The sequence below is a fragment of the Polyergus mexicanus genome, unplaced genomic scaffold (assembly GCF_030449975.1).
Source record: "Polyergus mexicanus isolate NDT 795.1 unplaced genomic scaffold, iyPolMexi1.0 SCAF_3, whole genome shotgun sequence".
Taxonomy (NCBI): Eukaryota; Metazoa; Arthropoda; class Insecta; order Hymenoptera; family Formicidae; genus Polyergus; species Polyergus mexicanus.
The window spans coordinates 10147530-10169689 of record NW_027223323.1 but is presented as its reverse complement, the minus strand read 5'-3'; the positions used below and the strand labels follow the sequence as shown (position 1 = coordinate 10169689).

Sequence of the window (22160 nt, the reverse complement as noted above, 5' to 3'; positions counted from 1 at the left end):
AAGCAGTGGTATCAACGCAGAGTACTCAGTAATTTCTATTTTTAACGCTATAAGTATTCGGGAAAGTAAATCCTATCCAAGTATGTAACAGATCATTTTCGCCCATTCAATTCATCCAAATTATTTATTGAAGCCGTAAAAATCCTTGATAAAAGAGATAGGAAAACGGATTCTGGATCAAATATATGTAATATATCGATTTAAAGCAGGCGATAGCGCGGGTGAGAAGAGCATATATCGTTCATTGCTGTTCGAAAAGCTCAACGGAGGAGGATCCCCTCCTCCTCCACCTTGTGTGTGTATTATAGAGGCTCGAAAAACGAGGCAAAGCGAGGTGAAGAGAGCTGACCTACTGTGGCAAGTGGCTCAGGGCCGTCGTTGTCCAAATCGTCCCCCGATTGCCCCCTCCCACATTGTCTCTCTCTCTCTCTCTCTCTCTCCATCCGGTACCACGCGGCAATATTCAAGTCTGTCTCTTTCTTTTTCTTTCTCTCTTCCCAACGTAATACTCTCGTAGTCACTTTGTCCTCCTCCTTTTCCTCTTTCTTCGTCGATCTCTCCTGCTTCTTCTCCCTTTACCCTTTTCTATAGCTTGCGATCAGGATTTTCGCTAACGTTCCCGATGACAATGCCCGATGAGTCTATCATGACGTCGTTCCGTGTGATAATAGGGTACCGATTTTAGAGCGATTGGAGGAGAACAACGCCTCTGTATAAGCGCGAGGGTGAAAGCTTCGATAATTGAGAACGATATGGATTCGAGCCGCGAGAATATCGAGTTAACATACAGCGATTCCCTTCCCGAGAGCGCTTTCTAGCCAATTCCAAATAGAGCCATTGCCACGGCATTGGAAATGAGTTTATTATAGCGTAGCTTATTTACCCGTTTTAGCATCCGCTTTTACATTTTATTACTTTAATTGTACGCGCGAGAATGAGCGAATACAAAAGGTAACAAAATATTACTACGTTCAATGTTAAGAGATTATTTTTTTTCAACGTATCCTCTCTATCTTTTGACCTTAGTTAGGCAAATTTTTTTTTTAATCATATAATTTAATCGATATTTATAAATTAACTATGTATAAAAGTTCTACAAAATTAAATTTTGATTATTTCGAATTATTGAATTTTTTGCGGAAAAAAGGAAAAAGTGACATAACACCCCATTCGTTTGGTCCAGTTAACACGATATACGGCAATGTATCATTAGCGAGGGTCTGATTCAATATCCCCATTCGTGACCGGATCTTTTGCGCTTTTTTGCACACGGGTCGATGTAAACGCCCACCCAAGGAGGAAAGTGAATCAGCATCGGCCGCCGAGTGAAAATTATCTAGTGAAAATGTGAAGGTCGGGTAGAGTGGCGATATGAAAGTTCTGTCGTAGCTTCCAGCTACAGACCGATTTTCACTCCGCCATCATCGTCGTAGGTATCCCTCGTGAAACGTACGGCAAAAGGTCGGATTATCGTGGATTATTACAAGATCCTAGGTAACGCTTTTACGTGCATTTGTTGCGATCGCGCACCAATGTAGCTGACGCGCTCACGAATGTAGCGAATTATTCCGACAAGCGATACATGTCGATTCTTATATTGATATATTTTTATGCAGAGTAAAATAGAAAAAAAAAATAAAAAAAATATATATATATCCCTTTTTCTATTAAATCCTCGAAACGAAAAAAGAAGGAGAGATATGTCTATTTTAAAAATAATATAAATGATAATCATTTTATAATTTACTTACCGTATATCCTTGCTTTGTACATCGCCCGATTCTTTTTCAGAATTCCTTTTCCTCTCTTATCCATCTTTTATTGTTTCCTTGTGGCGCTCACATTCATTCGCGAAAACACAATTAATTATAAATCGTATAACAATCGCGAGACACTGCACGACACCCCCAATCACGGAATCATAGAACGCAATTTATTATATCGTAAGAGAATAACGCGAAAATTACAATTCACTCAACGTTGACACGATGCTAAAATCATGCGCCACTCGTTACAACAATGCTATCTCTATTGCTGATATACAAGGTGTCCCATTTTAAAGGATCCACTCAAATATCTCAGAAACACTGCGTTAATTCGAAAAATGTTTCAAACAAAAGTTGTGTGGCTTGAAGGGGGCCATAAGATGGTGACAATGATTTGACCTTGGACAATCATTTGAAGGTCATGTGAAGGTCAACTTTAAAATCTCAAATGGAAACCCCCATTCTTTATTCAGTATTCTTGTAGCTGACATCGAGAGCTTTCCAAAATACTATAATAAAGTATTTTTTCATTAAGTACTTTTTGAGTTATTTTATATTTTAATCTGACATATTTTGATATAAAAAATAAAATATTTCGTAAAATATTCAGTTTTCGATAATTTTACCGTAATACTTCTATGTACAGAATAATGAGACAAATTAATTAGTGCCAAAAAAAAAACAAATAATTGTTTAAAAAAATACATTGTAAATAATTTTCTTGAAAACAATTTTTTTTTTTTATACTAATTGATTTGTCTCATTATTCTGTACATAGAAGTATTACGGTAAGATTATCAAAAACTAAATATTTTACGAGATATTTAATTTTTTATATCAAAATGTCAGATTAAAATATAAAATAACTCAAAAAGTACTTGATGAAAAAATACTTTATTATAGTGTTTTGGAAAGCTCTCGATGTCAGTTACAAGAATACTGAATAAAAAATGGGGGTTTCTATTTAAGATTTTAAAGTTGACCTTCACATGACCTTCAAATGATTTTCCAAGGTCAAATCATTGTCACCATCTTATGGCCCCCTTGAAGCCACACAACTTTTGTTCGAAACATTTTTCGATTTAACGCAGTGTTTCTGAGATATTTGAGTGAGTCCGTTAAAATGGGACACCCTGTATGTATACGCTAATAAAACATTTCGAAAGATCGAAAGAGTAAAGTGATAAAGTTATAATAAAACAATCGTTTAATTAATAATTAATATATGCTCGCATTTTTAGGAAAATTTAAAGCATTGGACGAAATATATTTAAATCGAAGCATTGTTAGAGAAATAATTATTATTCTAAAAATCGATAATGGAAGGATCGCAACGAAACGATGATTTATAATTTTTATTCCTGTTGCTTCGATCTTTACTTCCAGTAATAAATAATCGCACGTAATACGCGCTTCGATGAAAGTTTATCATAGTTTCATCTTTGTAAAAGTTAATTGATCATTAATTATAATAACCAGTAAATTATGTTTCATTATTTGTCGCGATCGCGTTTAGAACAAGAAATCGACAACTTAGGAAACGTTTCGCACTGCTTTACTGCTCGGGTGCGAATGATAAAGGAAAGTAATTTAAGGACGCGTCTCCCACTACTACATTACTATTCGAGTGTCGCCGTGCGAATGATAACAAGATTGGAATATGTAAACAATAGAGCTCTATACGTTGCCAAGGCCGAATACAATATTATTGATATGTAGTTTGTTGCCGAAATATTTTTTACATATTATATTATATGTACATGTTTTAACCGCGTTTTGTCGATTATAAAGGAGATTTTAATCATCAACAACGCGTTAATTAATTCTTTCATCTTCATATGATGGATAAATATACTCTGTCAGATTTTCGCAAAATGTCACAAAAAATCACGATATCTCTTGCAATATTGGTTTGAGTGTAAAAATGTTCAGAGTTTCTTTTATATCTCTCGTGGGATGTTATTCAAAACTTTAAATAAAATTTCGGAAACGCGACAAAATCTATCCCTCCCAATACTCGGATATATTTTTATACGACATGCGACGAAAAATTGTGATTTTTCTATTTTCTATTTTATATGTAAAGTCGCACAATATATATGATTTAAATTTTTCATTATACAATATATTTTTTATATATCTGTAAAATTCGCAATTAAAAGTGCGAACTTATATAATGCTTCGATTCAAGTAGATGGGTAAAAAAGTGTTGGATGGAAAAAGAAGTAAATAGAGGGGGGGATATGTATAGTAGGGAGAGAGAAAAATATTATAATAGAAATGGGTGGGGTATCGAAGCATTAGAAATTTTAAGAGAGGAAGAAATTGATATTAGAGAGGAGTTGAGAAATAGGGGCAGGGAAGTGCAGAGACAATTAGAGGATAATAAAATTAGGGAAGCTAGATATAATAAGAAATACAAGGATTTGGAAATAAGGTTGGAAGGGCCAATGTATTTAAGGGAAGGAAATGTGGATATAGGAAATTTCGGCGATAGCGTAAAGGCTTTATTAAGGTTAAGGTGCGGAAACATGGAGGATAGAAATAAATATTGGTTAGGGGAGGAAGCGTATGCCTGTGTATTTTGCGGTATAGGCGAAGATTGTATAAGTCATTATTTTAAAGATTGTGACGTAACTAAAAGTTGGTTTATAGAAATAGGTAAGGATGAGAATGAAGTAGAGGAAAAATTGTGGAACGATGTGTTAGATGATGGCGAAAGGAAGGTTATTAAGGAAAATTTGGAAGAAGAAGGAGAAGGTTATAAGAAAAAATAGGAATATGAGGTAATTATAAGGGTATGTATGAGAGAATGAGAAAGGTATGTGAGTTATAGGTATTGTGTAAACCAAGTCCACTTCTTGGCGTTAAGCTGAAGTTAAATAAAGATTATTATATAATGCTTCGATTCTATATCATGAATTTTCCATTTTACGCAGATAGATTTATGTACTTATATATCTTCTCCGATTTTTTGATTTCAGAAATCTTTGTTGTGTGTATCATAAGTGATATCAGGGCGAAGCAAACTATGCTGACGAGTAAGTAGACACATAATACAAAAGAAAAAAAAATCTATTAATAAATGCTGATTAATTTTTTTACGTTAAACGATGCGGACTCTAGATTCTTTAATTTTAGCATCTGCTTTAATCTTTAAATTATCCGAAACGGTCTATTTGTCCGAAAAGAAGCGCTGTTTTATTAATAAGACATTACAATAGTAAACTCATCGCACACGCATATTAATAATTGATACATTATTAATGTTTATTAAAAAATTTTATCAAAATTAATATTGTTTAAAACTAAAATTAAAATTAAGATTGAAACTTTATCAAAAGTACTCAAGAGTTTTGATCTAATTTTCACGGAACGTGATTTACGTCAAGTTTCAATTTAAGTGAGACATCTCCTGTCGGCTTGTGTCGCCTCTTCCGCATAGTTTATCGCACGGAATTACGAGCGTTATTTCTCGATCGGGACGTTCATTCTTGCGCGGTGAATCTCAGTCACGAATACTTTATAAGTGTCAAGTGCAAGAAAGATAGAGAGAGAGAGAGAGAGAGAGAGAGACGATGAAGAAGAAGAAGAAGAAGAAGCGACAATTTGTACCGTTGTACGCGCGGACAACAATATTTCAGGGCTATTGTCGATAGACTCGAAAGTGACATCATTTGTCCTCGCGCTTACGTAAAGATATCGGCGTTTTGTCCATCACTAACGTCGGTGATCCTTACGTGACTTCCTACTACATAAGCGTGCATTTAGCGCGTGGCACGTTTTTAGCGCTCCCGTAGTTTAAAGATTAACGACGACACGAGCAATCATCCCCGATAATCGGATTAATTAAAAAATATATATGTATAAATATTGCATCGATTACGTCAATCAAGCTGTCATTATACTTCAACTAATATATTATCAATTTAATTTATATCGTATTACTAAGTGAAAAAAGATTTTGCTAGAATTTTAATTTAAAGTTGTAATACTAACGCGTATATATGAAATTAAAATTACAAAGATACGAAAAATATTTTCATATAATATTTCCACGAAACTCATTTAACGTGATGGGATATTTGACATCGACCATTGGTATGACCACATTCGCATACTCGCTTGGTCGCGTCAGCGTCGCATCGTTCCCATCGTCGGAAAGGTTAACTGTTTGATTAGATTAGCGTGGCGTGCAAATAACGGCGGCGGTTCGGCCTCGGTACGACCGTGCCGGGTCGTTAGGCGGGCTTTGTCGAAAACCTCCGGAAAGGACGACGGGAAAGAAAGCCGCCGCCGCCGCCGCCGCTTCCGGGATCGGTAGAGCGGAGCATAATGGGCGAGGGCGAGCACGTAGTCGACGACCATCCAAATGGTTATTTTCGACGGTGAGGTCGTCTAGGACGTGGTAAAACGAGCACTCGAGGACGTCCTCTATGCGCGCGGGTGTGTGCGTGACTTCGAATGTGCGTATATGTGAGCCGCGTATGCGTGACGACGCGCGTACCTCTCGCTTCTCGCCCGTTCCATTCATTCTATACACACGGCCAAGCCCACACGGAGATGTAACTTTTAACGCGACCTCCGGCGTTTCCTGCCTCTTCGATCGACGATCGATCGGCGATAATCGATGGTAGATATGAGAAAATGGGAAAGGTTCGAATTACGGGAAGCGATCTTTCTTCGAAAGATTCATAAGGTATGCTTCTGGTACAAGTGCATCTTAATTAGAGATAAGCTTAATTCGAGATATTAGAAGCTGACTTATATCAAAAATCAAAGCATACGAAATTCAAATGTCGAATCGATTTAAAACATTTGCATTGTACGAAGAAAGTGAAAAAGTTGCGTAAAAGAAATCTAAATTCGAGGATTAAATAAAATGTTTATCAAATAAAATATATATATATTACACCATTTCGAACTTTCCCATATTCTCGACTCATCGAAACCGGGCAATCTCTCTATTCTCGACTTTCCCTTCAGTCCTCGCTTTCGAAACTTTCGCAATCTCGAGGTGTCTTTTATCTTTACATTTACATCGTTCATCGTGGTTAATTTGTCAAGAGGCGACTTAGACACTCGGTCGTGTCTGAGATTTCAGGCTATTTGTCCAGTGATATCATTTTATAAATTTATTTCGAGCCTCCGATAATTCTTCTTGTCATCTCGGTAACATATAGCATCCCCACGAGAAATTAAATTCACATGTAAGGGTTGGGGGAGGGGGGAGGACGCTACTACTACATCACTCTTAGATTATGGAATGACCTTAACCCCGGTATCGATAATCGATGGAATCGATCGTGGGCTCCGCTGCTTCACAAAGATATCTAGATTATCCGGGTCTGTCGAAGGCCACGGACGACTAATTCGAACCTGGGAGATTCTCGTGAAAAATGTATAAAATTCTCGCCGAAAAGTTTTTCTCCCTTTATTCGTTCTTGTTTTGTGTAAACGATCGTTCTCTCGAATAAAAATATCTCACTTTATTACTCGTCTAGATTTTTATTATCCGAAGGTATATTTCAAGTTTGTAAAAAGAAAATAAATATATATAACATTACAGATTTTTTTTTTTTTTTTTTTTTTTTTTTCCCTTTCCGATAAAATTCGGCATCGAATGGATAAAACGAGACGTACTCTCGAGGGGTACCCTCCGATAGAATTTATTATTTGTACGATCTCACTATGACAATATATTTTATTGCTCCAAATGCGCAGCTTCTCTTTATCCTCGAAACGACCCGGAGATAGGCGATCGATACACTTTGGCTTTGTAACTTTCTGCGCAAAAATTAGTTATCGGTCCGATAAACGCGTCCCAAAAACACAAACGACGAAAATCTTTATAATAAAATTATGTAACGCCGACCTTCGATTCGATGCCCGATCGCGAACGAGTTCGATCCGATTTCAGTTTGTCGCTATAATCAACCTCGTACGTTTTATAGTCGAGCGAATCCGAATCTCGTGCCCAAGGGTAATTAAGTTAACGAGCCGACCCAGGGAGCACCGTTAATTAATTTGTCATACCGGACTTCTCGGAATTTCTAGTGACGCTGTTATGCACGTTTCCGTTCGTCTCGCGATGGAGCGCGAATAATAAGCGCGCTTAATCCGTTTAATCGCATCGTTCTCTTTTCTCTTTGCGAACAGTAGACACTTTACGTCTTTTTATTTCTTATTTTTCATTAGGTAAATGAATTAAGTCGATCTAATCAACTTTCGCGAATTAAAAAAAAAAAACACGTTTTTCTTTTTTTAAATACTGTTAATTGTAGAAAAAAGATACTAAAAGCTACTTAATCGATGAAAATTATACAGACGTGGTAAAAATTATCAATCTCTTTAAGCTCAATCTTTTTCTCTTCTGCTTTATAAAAAAAAAAAAAAAACACTTGAATTAAGAGTTAAAAAACGCAAGTGTTATAAAAGTCTGCTTGGTATTTTTCTATAATTTCAAATTCATTATATATAAATACAATTTATTGTTACAAAAATTATTGTGCCTATGCACACACGCATATACATATTTCTTTGTTCCATAAATATAATCCAAGTTGACGTAAAAAAAGTAGTTACATCGATCGATGTCGCGCTCGACGATCTCTCTCTCTCTCTCTCTCTCTCTCTCTCTCTTTTAAAGCGGAGATCGCCTAACGCGCGCGCGATGCCTTGGCCCACAAGAGAAGAGAGGAGAGGAGAGGAGCCGACCTCATTTTTATTACAATTCAAACGCGCCCTCCCACCTGTCCTCCCAGAAGAAATGTCAGCGATTGTCGATGGAATCGGGCACATGGAGAAATCTCTTTCGTCGATATAAATAATATAGCCAGAGTTTGTCCCTCCATCGGGAATCCGAATTCCTTTGTGCGCGATCCGATTGTATTTCGAGAGATTAACTTTAAAATTTAATTCAATGCGGTTTTTTTCTTTTTTTTTTTTTCTTTTAATGAAGCGCGGGCTTTACGCGAGAATAAAAGTCGAGGAATGATATTTTCAGATCGTTGACTTTACGTGTCTCACATCTATATATATATTTATTTCGCTCGTTTTGCCGGAGAGAGAGTAAATAGAGACGCGTGTCAGCTACACAATGAAGAAAGTGGAAAACAACGACTGTCGTTTAAGCCAATTATAATATTAAGGGAAAGTCGAGACTCTAGATCGTGTGTAGAAAACGCGGTAAGATAAAAGATATATCAACATAAATCTCGATGTGTTTCCGTATCCGGTGAATAGAATGAAACCACCGTATCCCGAGCATGCGAGACTGTACAACTTTTAATATCGCGATCGGCACGAGATTAGATTCATGCACCCACAGAAAAGATTTTTGGATCTAATGCTATTACTCTTCAATCTGTCATAAAATAGGATCGATATAGCGACAATCATATTTATTATTGAAAAAGGAATATTTTAATCTTAAATGGAAAATTCTTAAATCTAGAATAAAATGCTCTTGGTGCTATCCCGTTAATTTTCTCACAAAGATGAAGATGGAAATTTGTAGCAATCTAACATCAAGTTATTCTAAATGCAAGAATATATAAGCTTAGATTTGTATATGGTATGTTACTCTTGTCTCAAGATAGTAAGACAATCTTATTTAATTCGAGAGAGAAGAAAAGGAATTATTGATTTAATTTTAAAATTGTTTTATTTTTATACTGTTGCATAAGGTTGTGATACGATTAAATATGTCAAGAATATTTTTTGTCTCGTTATCAGAAATCCTTTCTGAGAGTGTGCGAGGGTCGAACATTGGACTCACGAGATGCGTACCGGTCGCTTCGATGTCCCATGTCGCACACATTTCTCGATGATCTAAGCAAGAATCAACATCGTGAGAAACGCGCTCGCGTTGCATCTCTTGCGCGATATATTCACTACCGCGTATAGAGCGTATCCTACGACGAGTGTTCTAACGGTCTTCTGCCTTGACCGAGTTGAGCGAGGTCCGTGTCAAATGCCCGCGTCTTGACTTTGACTCCGTTTTATCGTAAAAGTCATTTCCACGATCAATTACCCGACCGTGAAGCAGTGACGAGCCCGAGGAGTCTCCTTGTAACCCTCTTCTCTTTCGTCGGCGATGAATTTACAGATATTTAATTAACCGCACGTGCAACGTTATCGAACGTTTATTTATCGACGAGCCGCGTTTTCGTAATGTGCCGGAAAAGCTCCTTCTCGACTTTCCTCCTACGATCGATCCCATCTCTCTCGGAGCGAATCCAACTCTCTTAATGAATGAGTCATTAATCGTTAATGCTTTAATCTCTCGCGATTCGCGAAAATTAGCATATCCCGTAAATAAATTGATATCAAGTATCCTGGCGATTATGACGTTTCAGAGACAAGCCACAATCGTCTTTCAATATTGATTCATGTTAAATATGCCACTTGTAAATATTGGGTTGAGTAAAAAGTCATTGCGTATTTTTGCAACAGATGGCATTAGTTCAGTTTTGGCAGTACTAGAGTCATTCACACATATGTTTGTCATATATCGTTTAACAGCTGACGGTTTAAGCTTCATTCTAAAAAAAAAATTGAGCGATTTGGTTGAGTTTTGGAGATTTTACAACAAGTTGAAGATGGAAGACCAAACTGTGCATTTTCGCCATATTTTACTGTTTTACTTCCGTAAAGGGAAGAACGCGCGTCAAGCTTGTGAAAAATTGCGTAAAGTTTACGATGACGATGTTCTACAAGAACGTCAGTGCCAAAACTGGTTCAAGAAATTCCGCGCTGGTGATTTTGATCTCAAAGATGCTCCTCGGTCAGGAAGGCCCACCGAGGTTGATGACGAGAAAATAAAGGCATTGATCAAGTCAAACCCACGTTACACGACACGAGAGATTGCAGAAACATTGAAGATCAGTCAAAAAAGTGTTCGCGTCCACCTAAAGAAGCTGGGATACGTAAGCAAGCTCGATATTTGGATTCCTCATGAACTCAAAGAAGTTCATTTGACGGCGCGTATAAACATCTGCGATATGCTCATGAAACGTGAAGAAAACGATCCTTTTTTGAAACGAATGATAACTGGTGATGAGAAGTGGATTGTTTACAACAATGTGGAACGCAAACGGTCTTGGTCCCGATGTGATGATTCGCCTCAAACGACTTCAAAAGCAGAACTTCATCAGAGGAAGGTTATGCTCTCAGTGTGGTGGGATTGGAAGGATGTGGTGTTTTTTGAGCTCCTACCAAGGAACCGAACAATCAATTCGGATGTGTACTGTCGGCAATTGGACAGTTTGAACGAATCTGTCATCCAGAAACGTCCGGAGCTCGTCAATCGTAAAGGAGTTGTGTTCCATCACGACAACGCGAGACCACGCACATCTTTGGCGACCCGTCAAAAATTATTGGAGCTTGGATGGGATGTGTTGCCCCACCCAGCATACTCGCCTGACCTTGCGCCGACTTCCACTTGTTTCGCTCTCTTCAAAACTCCTTGCGTGGAATAACGTTAAATTCAGATGAGGCGGTAAATCAGCACCTTGTTCAGTTTTTCGCCAATAAAGACAGGTCCTTCTACGAACGAGGAATTATGAAGCTCACCGAAAGATGGCAAAAGGTCATCGAACAAAATGGAAAATATTGATCTTTGTTCTTTATATAAATAAATGACTTTGAAAAACATACAAAAAATACGCAATGACTTTTTACTCAACCCAATAGAAAAGTCACAAGGCCCGGAGGTTAATGTATTCCGTTTTTACCTCGTATTGTTAACGAGGTAACAATCGACTTCCGTCGTGTGAATTGCGAGAGTTTGAGAAATATAACTCGCAGTTTATAACGCGACGCGACGCATTGTCGGGTTAATGGCGACACCTCATCTCCGCGGAGCTTTTTCACGAGGAAATACCCGGACGAAGAAGCCAGGCGAGCAACCGGCATCGCACTTTGTCGACACGAGCCGCGGTATCACTTCACGGTTTTATTTTCCTTAATAGAAATTATTCGTGCATTCTCGATGCAGATGTCTTTGGACGCTACGCGGGTGCAAGAACAATGAGCGATAAAAAAAAAAAAATGGAAAAACTGCGCAACCTCGCGGAAAAATGCATGAGGGGCCTAAATAATGGTAGCCCAGACGTGTTTGCAACTTTGTCGAGTTCGCGCTTCGGATCTCTCTTTAACCGCTTCACTTGGCATTTAATCGACGACCGTGAGGAGCACATACATTTACAAGCGTCTATTTACATACAAACAGTCCGACAGGTCGGACAAAAGCGTCAATAATTTATCTCGTCGAGAGAGAGAGAGAGAGAGAGAGAGAGAGACTAGTTTATAATAAAGTGATAAATTAAAATGAATATTATACGTACGTGCAGGCAGCAAAAACGTCTGTAACGATGTTGAGCGAAATGTATTTGTAAATAAGGAATGACAATTTTAATAGATATTCATCAATTCGATTTGCATTAATGAATATATAAAATATGTGCTTTAATACATTTATAAATATACGAAATTTATACATGTACGAAACTGTTATTTGTCATCGCGTAATAAATCTTACACAATATTGTGATGTATCAAGGATATTTTGACGCATTAATCAAACAAGTCGAACAATTTATTTAAATTTCTCTCTCTCTCTCTTTCTTCCTTTCTCTTCACGTTACATGTAACGCAATTACAACATGTCTTAACTTACACTTTACTGTCTATATTCGTTGCTGAACTTCATATTGATGTATGTGCATTATAGCGATATCGTATCAGCGATACATCTCAATTTGTGTCTTTTGTCTTTCCTATTCGCGCGCATATTTCACGTTGACCGGGGAGCCACTCGGCATTTAATCAGACATCATTCGACACGTTGACGGGAGCATTGCTCCAGACTTGCCTGTCGTGTCGAGAAATCGCATCGGGCTCGCCGTAGCATAGCGTAGTACGCAGTGTAATGGTGGCGAAGGTGGTGATGGTAGTGGTTGTACGCTCGCTCTCATTAGCCATGGCGAGCGCGCGACATGGTGTGGTACCACCACCACCATCACCACCACCACCACCATCATCACCATCATCATCATCACCACCACCACCACCATCACAGCCGCCACCGCCGCATAGCATAGGTGGTAGCTTCGTTCTATCGACCGAGCGAACGGCTCTCTCGTCTCCCGTGACCTGACCTCGTCTGAACCCTTCGCCGCTGCTCTGCTGCTGGCTACGTCTCTCTCTCTCTCTCTCTCTCCCCCCCCCTTTCCCTCTCTCCTCTCTTTCCATTTCGCTCGTTCTAACATAATCACTTCTCCCGGGGCATTACGAGCAGCCGCTCTTCTCTCTTTCTCCAACACCATCGCCATCGTCGTCGTTTCCCGCCCCCGCCTTCCGCGGAGAGCGCTCTTTCCTCCTCTCCGACCCCCTGCCCTCCCGTAGCACTTTCTATACGATATTAGCTTGCCCGAACTGGAACAACGCCCGAAAACTTTAAAGAATCGCGTAATCCGCTTTGCTCGCACTTATCTCGAAATCCGTTTCCCCGCTTTCTAAAGTTTTTATCTCATTCATTCAATTAATCTACCGTTATTCGTCGCTTCTCGTCATTGTTAATTCTTATTTCTATCCTCTGTTTCATCGCTTTTCATTATTTACTCTTTGCGTCTTATTTATTTATTTTTTTTATTAAAGTTCTGATAATATAATTTGTCTTGTATTAATTGTACGTAGCGTTTCTTTCTTTGTCTCGATCGCTCGCATGTCATATTATTGTTACGTTGAAAAAAATTTCTAGATTGTCGGATACGTTTGTAACAAAGAACAACGATAGGCACACACACACACTGTCAGACATAATTATATGAAGCAAATCAATTCGGTTAATAGATAACTTTGACAAAAAATTGCCCTCTTCTATATCAATTGCCTCTGTGACATTTTCTCGAATATATCGAATTTCTCGATTCGCGACGCTATTTTACTCGCTAATAAATTATCAAAGTTTTTTTTTTTTTTTTTTTTACGTTAGACATATATTAGAATGATATTTTGATTTTTTTACGTATAAATTCGATTAAATTTTAATCTTATTTAATTTATTGATTTGAATCATATTTTTGATGTATTTCTCAAAATGTAGGAAATGAAAATATATATATATATATATATATATATCGTGACGTTTTTAACTCTGATCTCTTGCTTTATTCGTTCGCGGCTATCAAGCTCATGCTTCGAAGTAATCGCGAATCGAATATCGCCTATTGTCGTATTTAAGCGCTAAATGAATGCGCTATAAACGCGACCTTTAGTCACTGGATTATCCACGCGTGATTGTGCGGCCAACTAATACTCGCACAATTCTCTCCATACATTCAGAGAAGTTTTGCGCGCCCATATCCCCGGCAATAAGGTAGCCGTATAACTATACCTGTATTACGTAGCACGTTCACAATTTTACTTATCCACGACAGAAATTGCTCCAAACTTTGCGCTAGACGGAAATACATATAAACTCCGTCGTCCAATTATACTCCGAGAATACTCAGTGAAATGCGAATTTACGAGCTAGAGCGGTTAAGCTTAAATGGCTCAAATTCACGTGTACGAAACTTTCTTAATTCGAAGTTTCTTCGAGACAGATAATAGAAATAAGATCGAATATTGAAAAAAGCGAATTCGAAATGGAGATAAAAGTGCGAAATGAGAAATGCGAAGCGCTTCTTGTAGAAAGAGTGACGTTCGTATATCAAGTAATCTTTAATTAGCACAGGCGCGATGTAGCCTTAAATAATAATAATGGCACAAACAGCGGGAAAACGTGGCGCACGCGAACAAAAGAAATAGAAATAGCGGCGACCCATTAGAGGGTATATGAGACGCGACCCTTGCAGGCTGCGGGGCTCAGGGTCGTTTTTCAAGGGGGTCAAGGGGAGTCTCCGTCCCGAGGACACGCTTATTAATATCAACCTCTCTACCTCAACTTCGAAGATATCCAATTTTTCCCACGTTTCAATATTCTCTTTGGAAGCTACCGTTCTCTTCAGAGAACTGTCATTGATTCGAATGATCCGTATGATAGTTTTTATAACAAATTAAAAAAGTTATTTTATTTTAAGTTAATTCTTTTTTGAAATTTTGTTAATTATTATATTATTATGATTTATTTATGATTGATTATATTATTTTATAATTTTTTAATTTATGCATACCATATATTCATTTAATTATATCGATAAATTGTGTTTTTATTTTATATACAAAATAAATCAGAAACAATTTATGTAGATTAATATTTTTGCAAAATTATAATATATTTATAAGCTGTCATTTAACGCTTTTTCTATAATTTAATTTTGATCTTTTTTTTTTTTTTTTATGAGTTTTAATAAATTCTTTCATCGTTTATTACACATTTATCAAGAAACAAAGAGACTTTCTGATTGAAACGTTAATTATTCATTCTGCTATTATATATTCTTGAATTATCTCTCTTATGTCAGCTTTTTTATCAAGGTTTCTACTTTTGATGTAGAATCCGGCGAGGGAGAGATAATTGCTGTTTTGCGAGCTATATTTTTTCTCGGATCGGCATAACTCTATATATCAGTGTGTACGCATACCGGATGCTCCTCTGCGATGCGGTAAATCGTCGAACGCGTTTTGGCCGAAATATATTCCGGTTTCTCTCCCGGTATATTATCGTTCTCACAATGTCACGACCGTCGTGCGTGATTCCGGCACGACGTCACGGTCCCATTGACGCCGACCCCTCCGAGAGGAAGGCACCTTAAACGGATTCGTAAAACATTTTCGTGACCCCTTTTTCGCGAACGTAATTTCAACGAACAACGGAGACAGGCGCGCTCTCTCGAATGATTTCCGGTGTCGATGCTGTCGAAGGCCATTCGATACCTGTCATATATCGTCCGGAATACGCAATCCCGCGTATTCTGTTACGTTTTAAACTGAGAGATGACAAATTTAATTTTTACCGTCAAAGTTCTGAAACTGAATTAGAAAATAAAGTTTTTCGTATAACGCAGTAAAATTGCTCGTAAAGACCGAAATCCGACCCTTTTGAACGCGAGGAACGCGTGTTTCCATTCGAGGAGGGTTTCCACACGCTAACCGAATAATCGAGAGGGATCCACCCTCTCTCGGATCCCTTCCTTTTTAGATATATAGTATAGACCCTCGTCTTTCGAGTGAAGGACTCGGTTTATCCTCTTTCCCCTTAATTCTCGACCGGGTGTGCCTTTGTCGAAAGTAACAGCGCAAAGTACGCTGAAGCTCTCATTTGTATTATATGTGTGTTGTCACACACAATAGCAATACTGTATACATTATAGAATATGCTATATTAATCTTATTGTTAATCTACAAAATTGTTGAAAAATAAATATTTTTTTGTGTTTTTTCTTTCTCGACTTTACAATATCTAATAACGTTATACTCATCGTAATCTAAAGGAAATTCTTATAGCACGTATATCTTAATCGATGCAAGATTTTGATAAATGGAAAAAGATTTGCATGCTTCTCTCCTTATTTTTGCTTCGAATTTGTCGAACGCGATTACGAAACAACCTCGAGTGATCGTAATTCCGGAAACGGTGTTTAATAACAATTTCGGAGCACACATGCTCGCGGGATAGAATTTCCTGCAAATGGAGTAGAAAGGGTCGAGAAGGAAGGGAGAGGGAGCCTCGAGTGAGCGAGATAGACGGGACGAAGGGAGATCGTATCATCTCGTTCTGGCACGACACGAGGTCGCGGAGTGAGCCGACAGCGGCCGAGCCTTCGTACTCGAGAGTGGGGATCGGCGGGAGTGGGGATAGTCGTGAGTGGGGAGTGGGGATGGTCGAGAGTGGGGAGTGGGGATCGTCGGGCGTTCAGTAGCTACGTTCAGTCGAGTCAGCGCCATCGTAGTCGAGAGGTCGTAGTCGCGTCGCTGTCGCGGGGAGTCACGACGCGGCCGAGAAACAAGGAAGGAAGAAAGACAGACAGACAGGCGCTCGACATAATTACGTTATACGAAATTTATACGCGTATTTCGGCGGCCCGACAAGACGAGGACACAAACGAAACGAGAGAAAAAAAAAGAGAGTGACGGAACGGGGAAGATCGAAGCGTAGTTTGGTGGTCGAGAGAGAAAGAGAGAGAGAGAGAGAGAAAGCTTTGCTCCGCCTTCTCGCTCTTCTCCTCCGAATTGATTCCAAGAACGTCGTCGTCCGCGCATCGCTAACCGCGACGCGATCTCGTCGCCACGATCGCTACGACGACCGTCGCGCTGCTCCCCGACAAGTCTTCGTCATCGTCGTCGTCGTCGTCGTCATTGTTCTCGGCACGAATACACGACAGTGTGAAAATGCGGTAGTGACAGTGGAGACAGAGTGAAAATAGACTCGGAATTTATCGAAGAAGCTGCCAAGGATAATCGTCATTATCGTTGTCGATCGTCTCGTCGCGTCTCGATTCGTGCCCGATCGAATCCGGCGCCGGTTGAACGACGAGAGATAGAAAAGGTGACAGGGTGACGGGAGGGGTGGGGGGGGTGAGTTGGGGGGTGGTGGTGGAGGGAGAAAGAGAGGAGATTGCTCTCTTGGCGCGATTCAGCCGGAAGAGTTATGACGAGCTCGCGCCCCGTTCAAGGACGAAGAATTGTTTGCGCGCATGTGTCCAGTAGTGGGATATAGTGTCAACGACAAGTCGCCGCTCGCAGATCTGGATACCTTGCTGTCGACACCCGCCGGGCCCGGATTGTCTCATGTCAGGATGGCGCTGGCGCGGTACGTACACTCGTTACAGCCCACCGTTGTCGGAGCTAGAGGGTGGGTCTTGGTCCGTCCGGGACTAACCACCGGAGGGATACAGAGAAGGGGAGGAGAGAGAGAGTGTGATAGAGTGAGGGGGGGGGGGGGGAACGTTTGTGTCTGCTTGACCGGTGCGCGAAGAGTAATCGCATCGATCCGGCGAGCCGGTAGCGGCGAACGCCGACAAAGACGTTCCTTCCTTCCTTCCTTCTTTCCCTCCCCGAATTTCTCAACCCTCGAAATGGCACCGGTTGTTAAAATCACTGCGATCGTTCGCGTCGAGCGATTCGTCCTTACAAATTTTTTTTTATTTCGCATGTTTACAAATATATTTCCCGTTGGGGAAAAGAGGTATTAAATCAAAGACATATACATATGTAATTGCGAATAAATAAAAATGAAGCGAGAGAGAAAGAGAGAGAGAGAGAGAGAGAGAGAGAGAGAGAGAGAGGTGGCTTTTAAAAGATTAGGATAAAATTCCGAGTATTACTGCGAAACTTTGGAGGAATTCGCCTCGACGAAGACGCTCGACGGTCAACGACCCGTCGTCCCTTCGTCGAGGATAACGGCCAAGTATCACGATGGCCATTAGCCGTCCGTTTCGTTCTTTTGTCCGTCCCCGATGCCCTCTCTCTCTCTTTCTCTATCCCTCCGGTCGTCGCGCGATTCGCATTCGCGTTGGCTGACTGGAAAGTTCTTGGTCAAGTCGCGCGAGCGAAGGAGCCGCGGCGGAATCAAGGTGAATACACCTTTTTACGTTAGACGCCGACCTTCTCCTGAGGCTGCCTGATGTGTTAGGCTCCGTCACGGCTCAGCGATTCTGCCCGCTTTCGATATAGACACGTCCGACCGTGAATGATTCCGAGAGCGGCGCGGACTCGATGAAATTCGAATGTAGAAAACGGCTTTTATATTCGTATTATTTGAAGCGTTTATTCGTCGGACGACACGTCGAGGACACTCGACGAAATCGACAATCTTGTCGGAGAGTAACGGAATTTAGAGAGAATTTATCCAGGGAGGATGAGAGAAACGTTTATTCAGCTTCCGAATATTTATAAATAAATAAATATTTTTATATCGTACACCGTAAGCGCTTTAAAGTACGTGTTTCCCTTCTGAAGGTTATTGGCAAAACTTTTAATTTTTTTTTATAATTTTAAGCGATTTTAAATTTTACCAAAGACGTATTGTATTTTATCGCACGACGTACGTAGTAGATTGCGATATTAATTAGAATAAAGTAACGCGCCTTTACAGAAATATAATGCTTCCAATACGAATATTGAGAAGGCACTGAAAATATTCAAATAATATGATAATCCTTGTATTTAAATGTTAATCGCGATGTGCGATTAATCGGAATGTCGCGAAAAATATTTCGCTCCGGTTCGCTTTCTCTCTCTCTCTCTCTCTCTCTCTCTCTCTCTCTCTCTCTCTCTCTCTCTCTCTCTCTCTCTCTCTCTCTCTCTCTCTCGTGACATATTTTTCATAGCAACTGCAATTTTTATCGTTATTTTACGGCTGTGTTTATTAAGCGCATTATTTAAAATATTCAATAATGATTAAAAATCGACGAAAGAGAGATGACAGATAATTTTGAACGCTCGCTCTGTGACTTTGATGATCGTTCGTCCTTTCGTGATAATTAACGAGAGGAGGGAAGATCTTCACATAAAAAATTACCACCATTACATTTTTATTATCCACCTTTATTGATGTCGATTCACGTTGATACAAGTCACGAAGCTGAATATGTAAGATCCGTCTATTACTTCATGTATTTTTATTTTATTCTCATGCCGCACATATTCGATATAGACACGCGACATTCCTTCGCCCGAAAATTCTTTTAACGTGTATTCGCGAATTTCATCGTCGTCATCGCGTACGTATACGTACGTCGAAAATCGTCTCGATTGTTAATCGACGATATTTCCGGTTTCGTCAATGGGATGAAGGGGAGGGCTGGGGGAGAGGAGGAGGAGGAGGGGGGAGGGAGGGAGAGGGAGATCCTTGTACCGTTAGTCATTACTTCCTGCTTGTGTGCATACGCGGCGCCGCCTCTCATCATCGCATCGATACGATTCAAAAGCGGTGAATCACGAGACTATAAACGGATTCTCTTCCCTCGGAGACCCCATCCCTCCACGATTATGTATGATTTAACGGTCGCGATATATATATATATATATATATATATATATATATATATATATATATATATGTCAGGACGTTATTTTTAGAATTGTACCTGCGCCGAGAGAATGTCCTTGACATTGCTACGACGCCCTTCCCGCGAATGCAGAAATCGCTCGTAACGTTGCGGAGAATTATCCCGACTCGTTTACGAAGCGAATCGATCTCGACAGCAAATAATAAAGTTTGTAGCGCGCGATTTTTTTTTTTTTTCCCCCATCCCCTCAAGATCCGCAACAAATCTACGACGGCATTTTATTCGCCGACCAACTGCAATTTAGAGCTCAAGATGAAAGATCGCGCGCGCGCGCGCGCGAGAGAGAGAATTGTTTCGTTAAAAGTTTCATGTAAAAACCGCTCTCTCTCTCTCTCTCGGATTTGACGTAAAATTTTCAATCGCGCGCTCGCCGAAATTCGACATTAGAAAGCTAACGAGTATCTTCACCTTCTTAATGCCCGATAAGAGTGAACGTGTGATACAATACGTATCGATAAGTCTCGTTTTAATTGCAGTCGCTCGTGCAACGCATTAGAGTCTCTCCGTTCGTATTATTGGTGTTAATCGCGCGATGACGACAAATGTCGCGTTTAGTGTCACGCGACTTATCACCGTGGCCGGTTTTACAAGCTCTTCTGCATCTTTTCTATCTGCATATCGTCGTCGAACTTGTAACCTTCAGATATGAAAAATTTATAGTTAGATTGCCAAATTCCTGGACGATCTTTTAATTCACTTTAGAACTGCCGCGTCAGACGAATCACTTCTGTATCTCCTTCATAATATTTTTTAGCTTTAAAGCAACCATATTTTATGCATGCTTTATATATATATATATATATACAGGGTGTCCCATTTTAATCTCCTCAGGCAAATATCTCAAAAACCAAGCCCGAAAGAGAAAAATGTTTCAGACAAAAGTTGTTTGGTTTCGAGGGAGCCATAAGATGGTACCATTGGTTTGACCTTGGAAAATCATTTGAAGGTCATGTGAAGGTCAACTTTAAAATCTTAAATGGAAACCCCCATTTTTTATTTAGTATTCTTGTAGCTGACATCGAGAGCTTTCCAAAGCACTATAATAAAATATTTTTTCATTAAGTACTTTTTGAGTTATTTTATATTTTAATCTGACATATTTTGATATAAAAAATTAAATATCTCGTAAAATATTTAGTTTTCGATAATCTTACCGTAATACTTTTATGTACAGAATAATGAGACAAATTAATTAGTGTCAAAAAAAAACAAATAATTGTTTAAAAAAATACATTGTAAATAATTTTCTTAAAAACAATTTTTTTTAATACTGATTGATTTGTCTCATTATTCTGTACATAGAAGTATTACGGTAAGATTATCAAAAACTAAATATTTTACGAGATATTTAATTTTTTATATCAAAATATGTCAGATTAAAATATAAAATAACTCAAAAAGTACTTAATAAAATAATACTTTATTATAGTGTTTTGGAAAGCTCTCGATGTCAGCTATAAGAATACTAAATAAAAATTGGGGGTTTCCATTTAAGATTTTAAAGTTGACCTTCACATGACCTTTAAATGATTTTCCAAGGTCAAATCATTGTCACCGTCTTATGGCCCCCTCGAAACCAAACAACTTTTGTCTGAAACATTTTTCTCTTCCGGGCTTGGTTTTTGAGATATTTGCCTGAGGAGATTAAAATGGGACACCCTGTATATGGACAAAATACGAATCTAGCAAATAATAAGATTCTTATCGTATACAAATGCTTTACAAAGGAAATGCAGATGTGATTTGCATGGATCGCTATTCGCTATACACGCTGTATATACATATATATATTTTTTTTTTGCCGGCGATCAAAGTGTTGAGTCTCGTCGAAGAGAGCGCGATGCGCCTTATGTCACGAAAGGAAAATCATTCGACAGGCGAAACAGGTTGCGGCAAGGCTACATTACGTGTAATTCACACGGACAACTATAGCGATATATCCATCAATCATTTCGCAGCTGTCGCGCTTATCTCTAATTCCTTGTTATTACTCAATAGTGGCCGATGACGATTGATCCGGGGAATTACCTTTAGCAATTAGATGACGTTTCGTGCGTTAATTTATTTATAAAAAAAAAAAAAAAAAAACGCGACAGAATCGAGATTTAATGCGGGAAATATTACTTGAAAAGTGCTCGTGAAAGAAACTGTATTGAGCGCGATTAACGCGGGTGGGTCACTTGCCTCCCACGCATTCAATCAAAGGTTAATCCTTGTCCTTGTTTAAACTCGATGTCGACTCGATAAAAGTTTATCTTCTATTCAACCTAATATTTCAAGGCTTCATTTTAATTCTACTACTTTAATTTTAGAACACAAATATCTCTCCGTATCTATTCCATTAACATATATTTTTATCAATTTTAAAACTTTT

General features: G+C 39.0%; 1 protein-coding gene across 8 annotated transcripts in view; it reads left to right on the top strand.

Annotated features, from left to right (window-relative positions):
• Positions 1-22160, top strand: part of Rdx (BTB/POZ and MATH domain-containing protein rdx) — an 89344-nt gene that overhangs the window by 37820 nt on the left and 29364 nt on the right. For 4 of the 8 annotated variants that reach the window (XM_070293118.1, XM_070293121.1, XM_070293120.1 and 1 more), the window contains one exon: positions 4751-4807. Coding sequence is in view for 4 of the 8 variants with exons in the window: in XM_070293114.1 (XP_070149215.1) it covers positions 17411-17526 (116 nt within the window). In the remaining 4 variants the exon portion in view is untranslated. Of the gene's footprint in view, positions 1-4750; positions 4808-17304; positions 17527-22160 lie in introns of those variants that run through there. The other 4 variants (XM_070293114.1, XM_070293116.1, XM_070293115.1 and 1 more) reach the window with 1 other exon arrangement.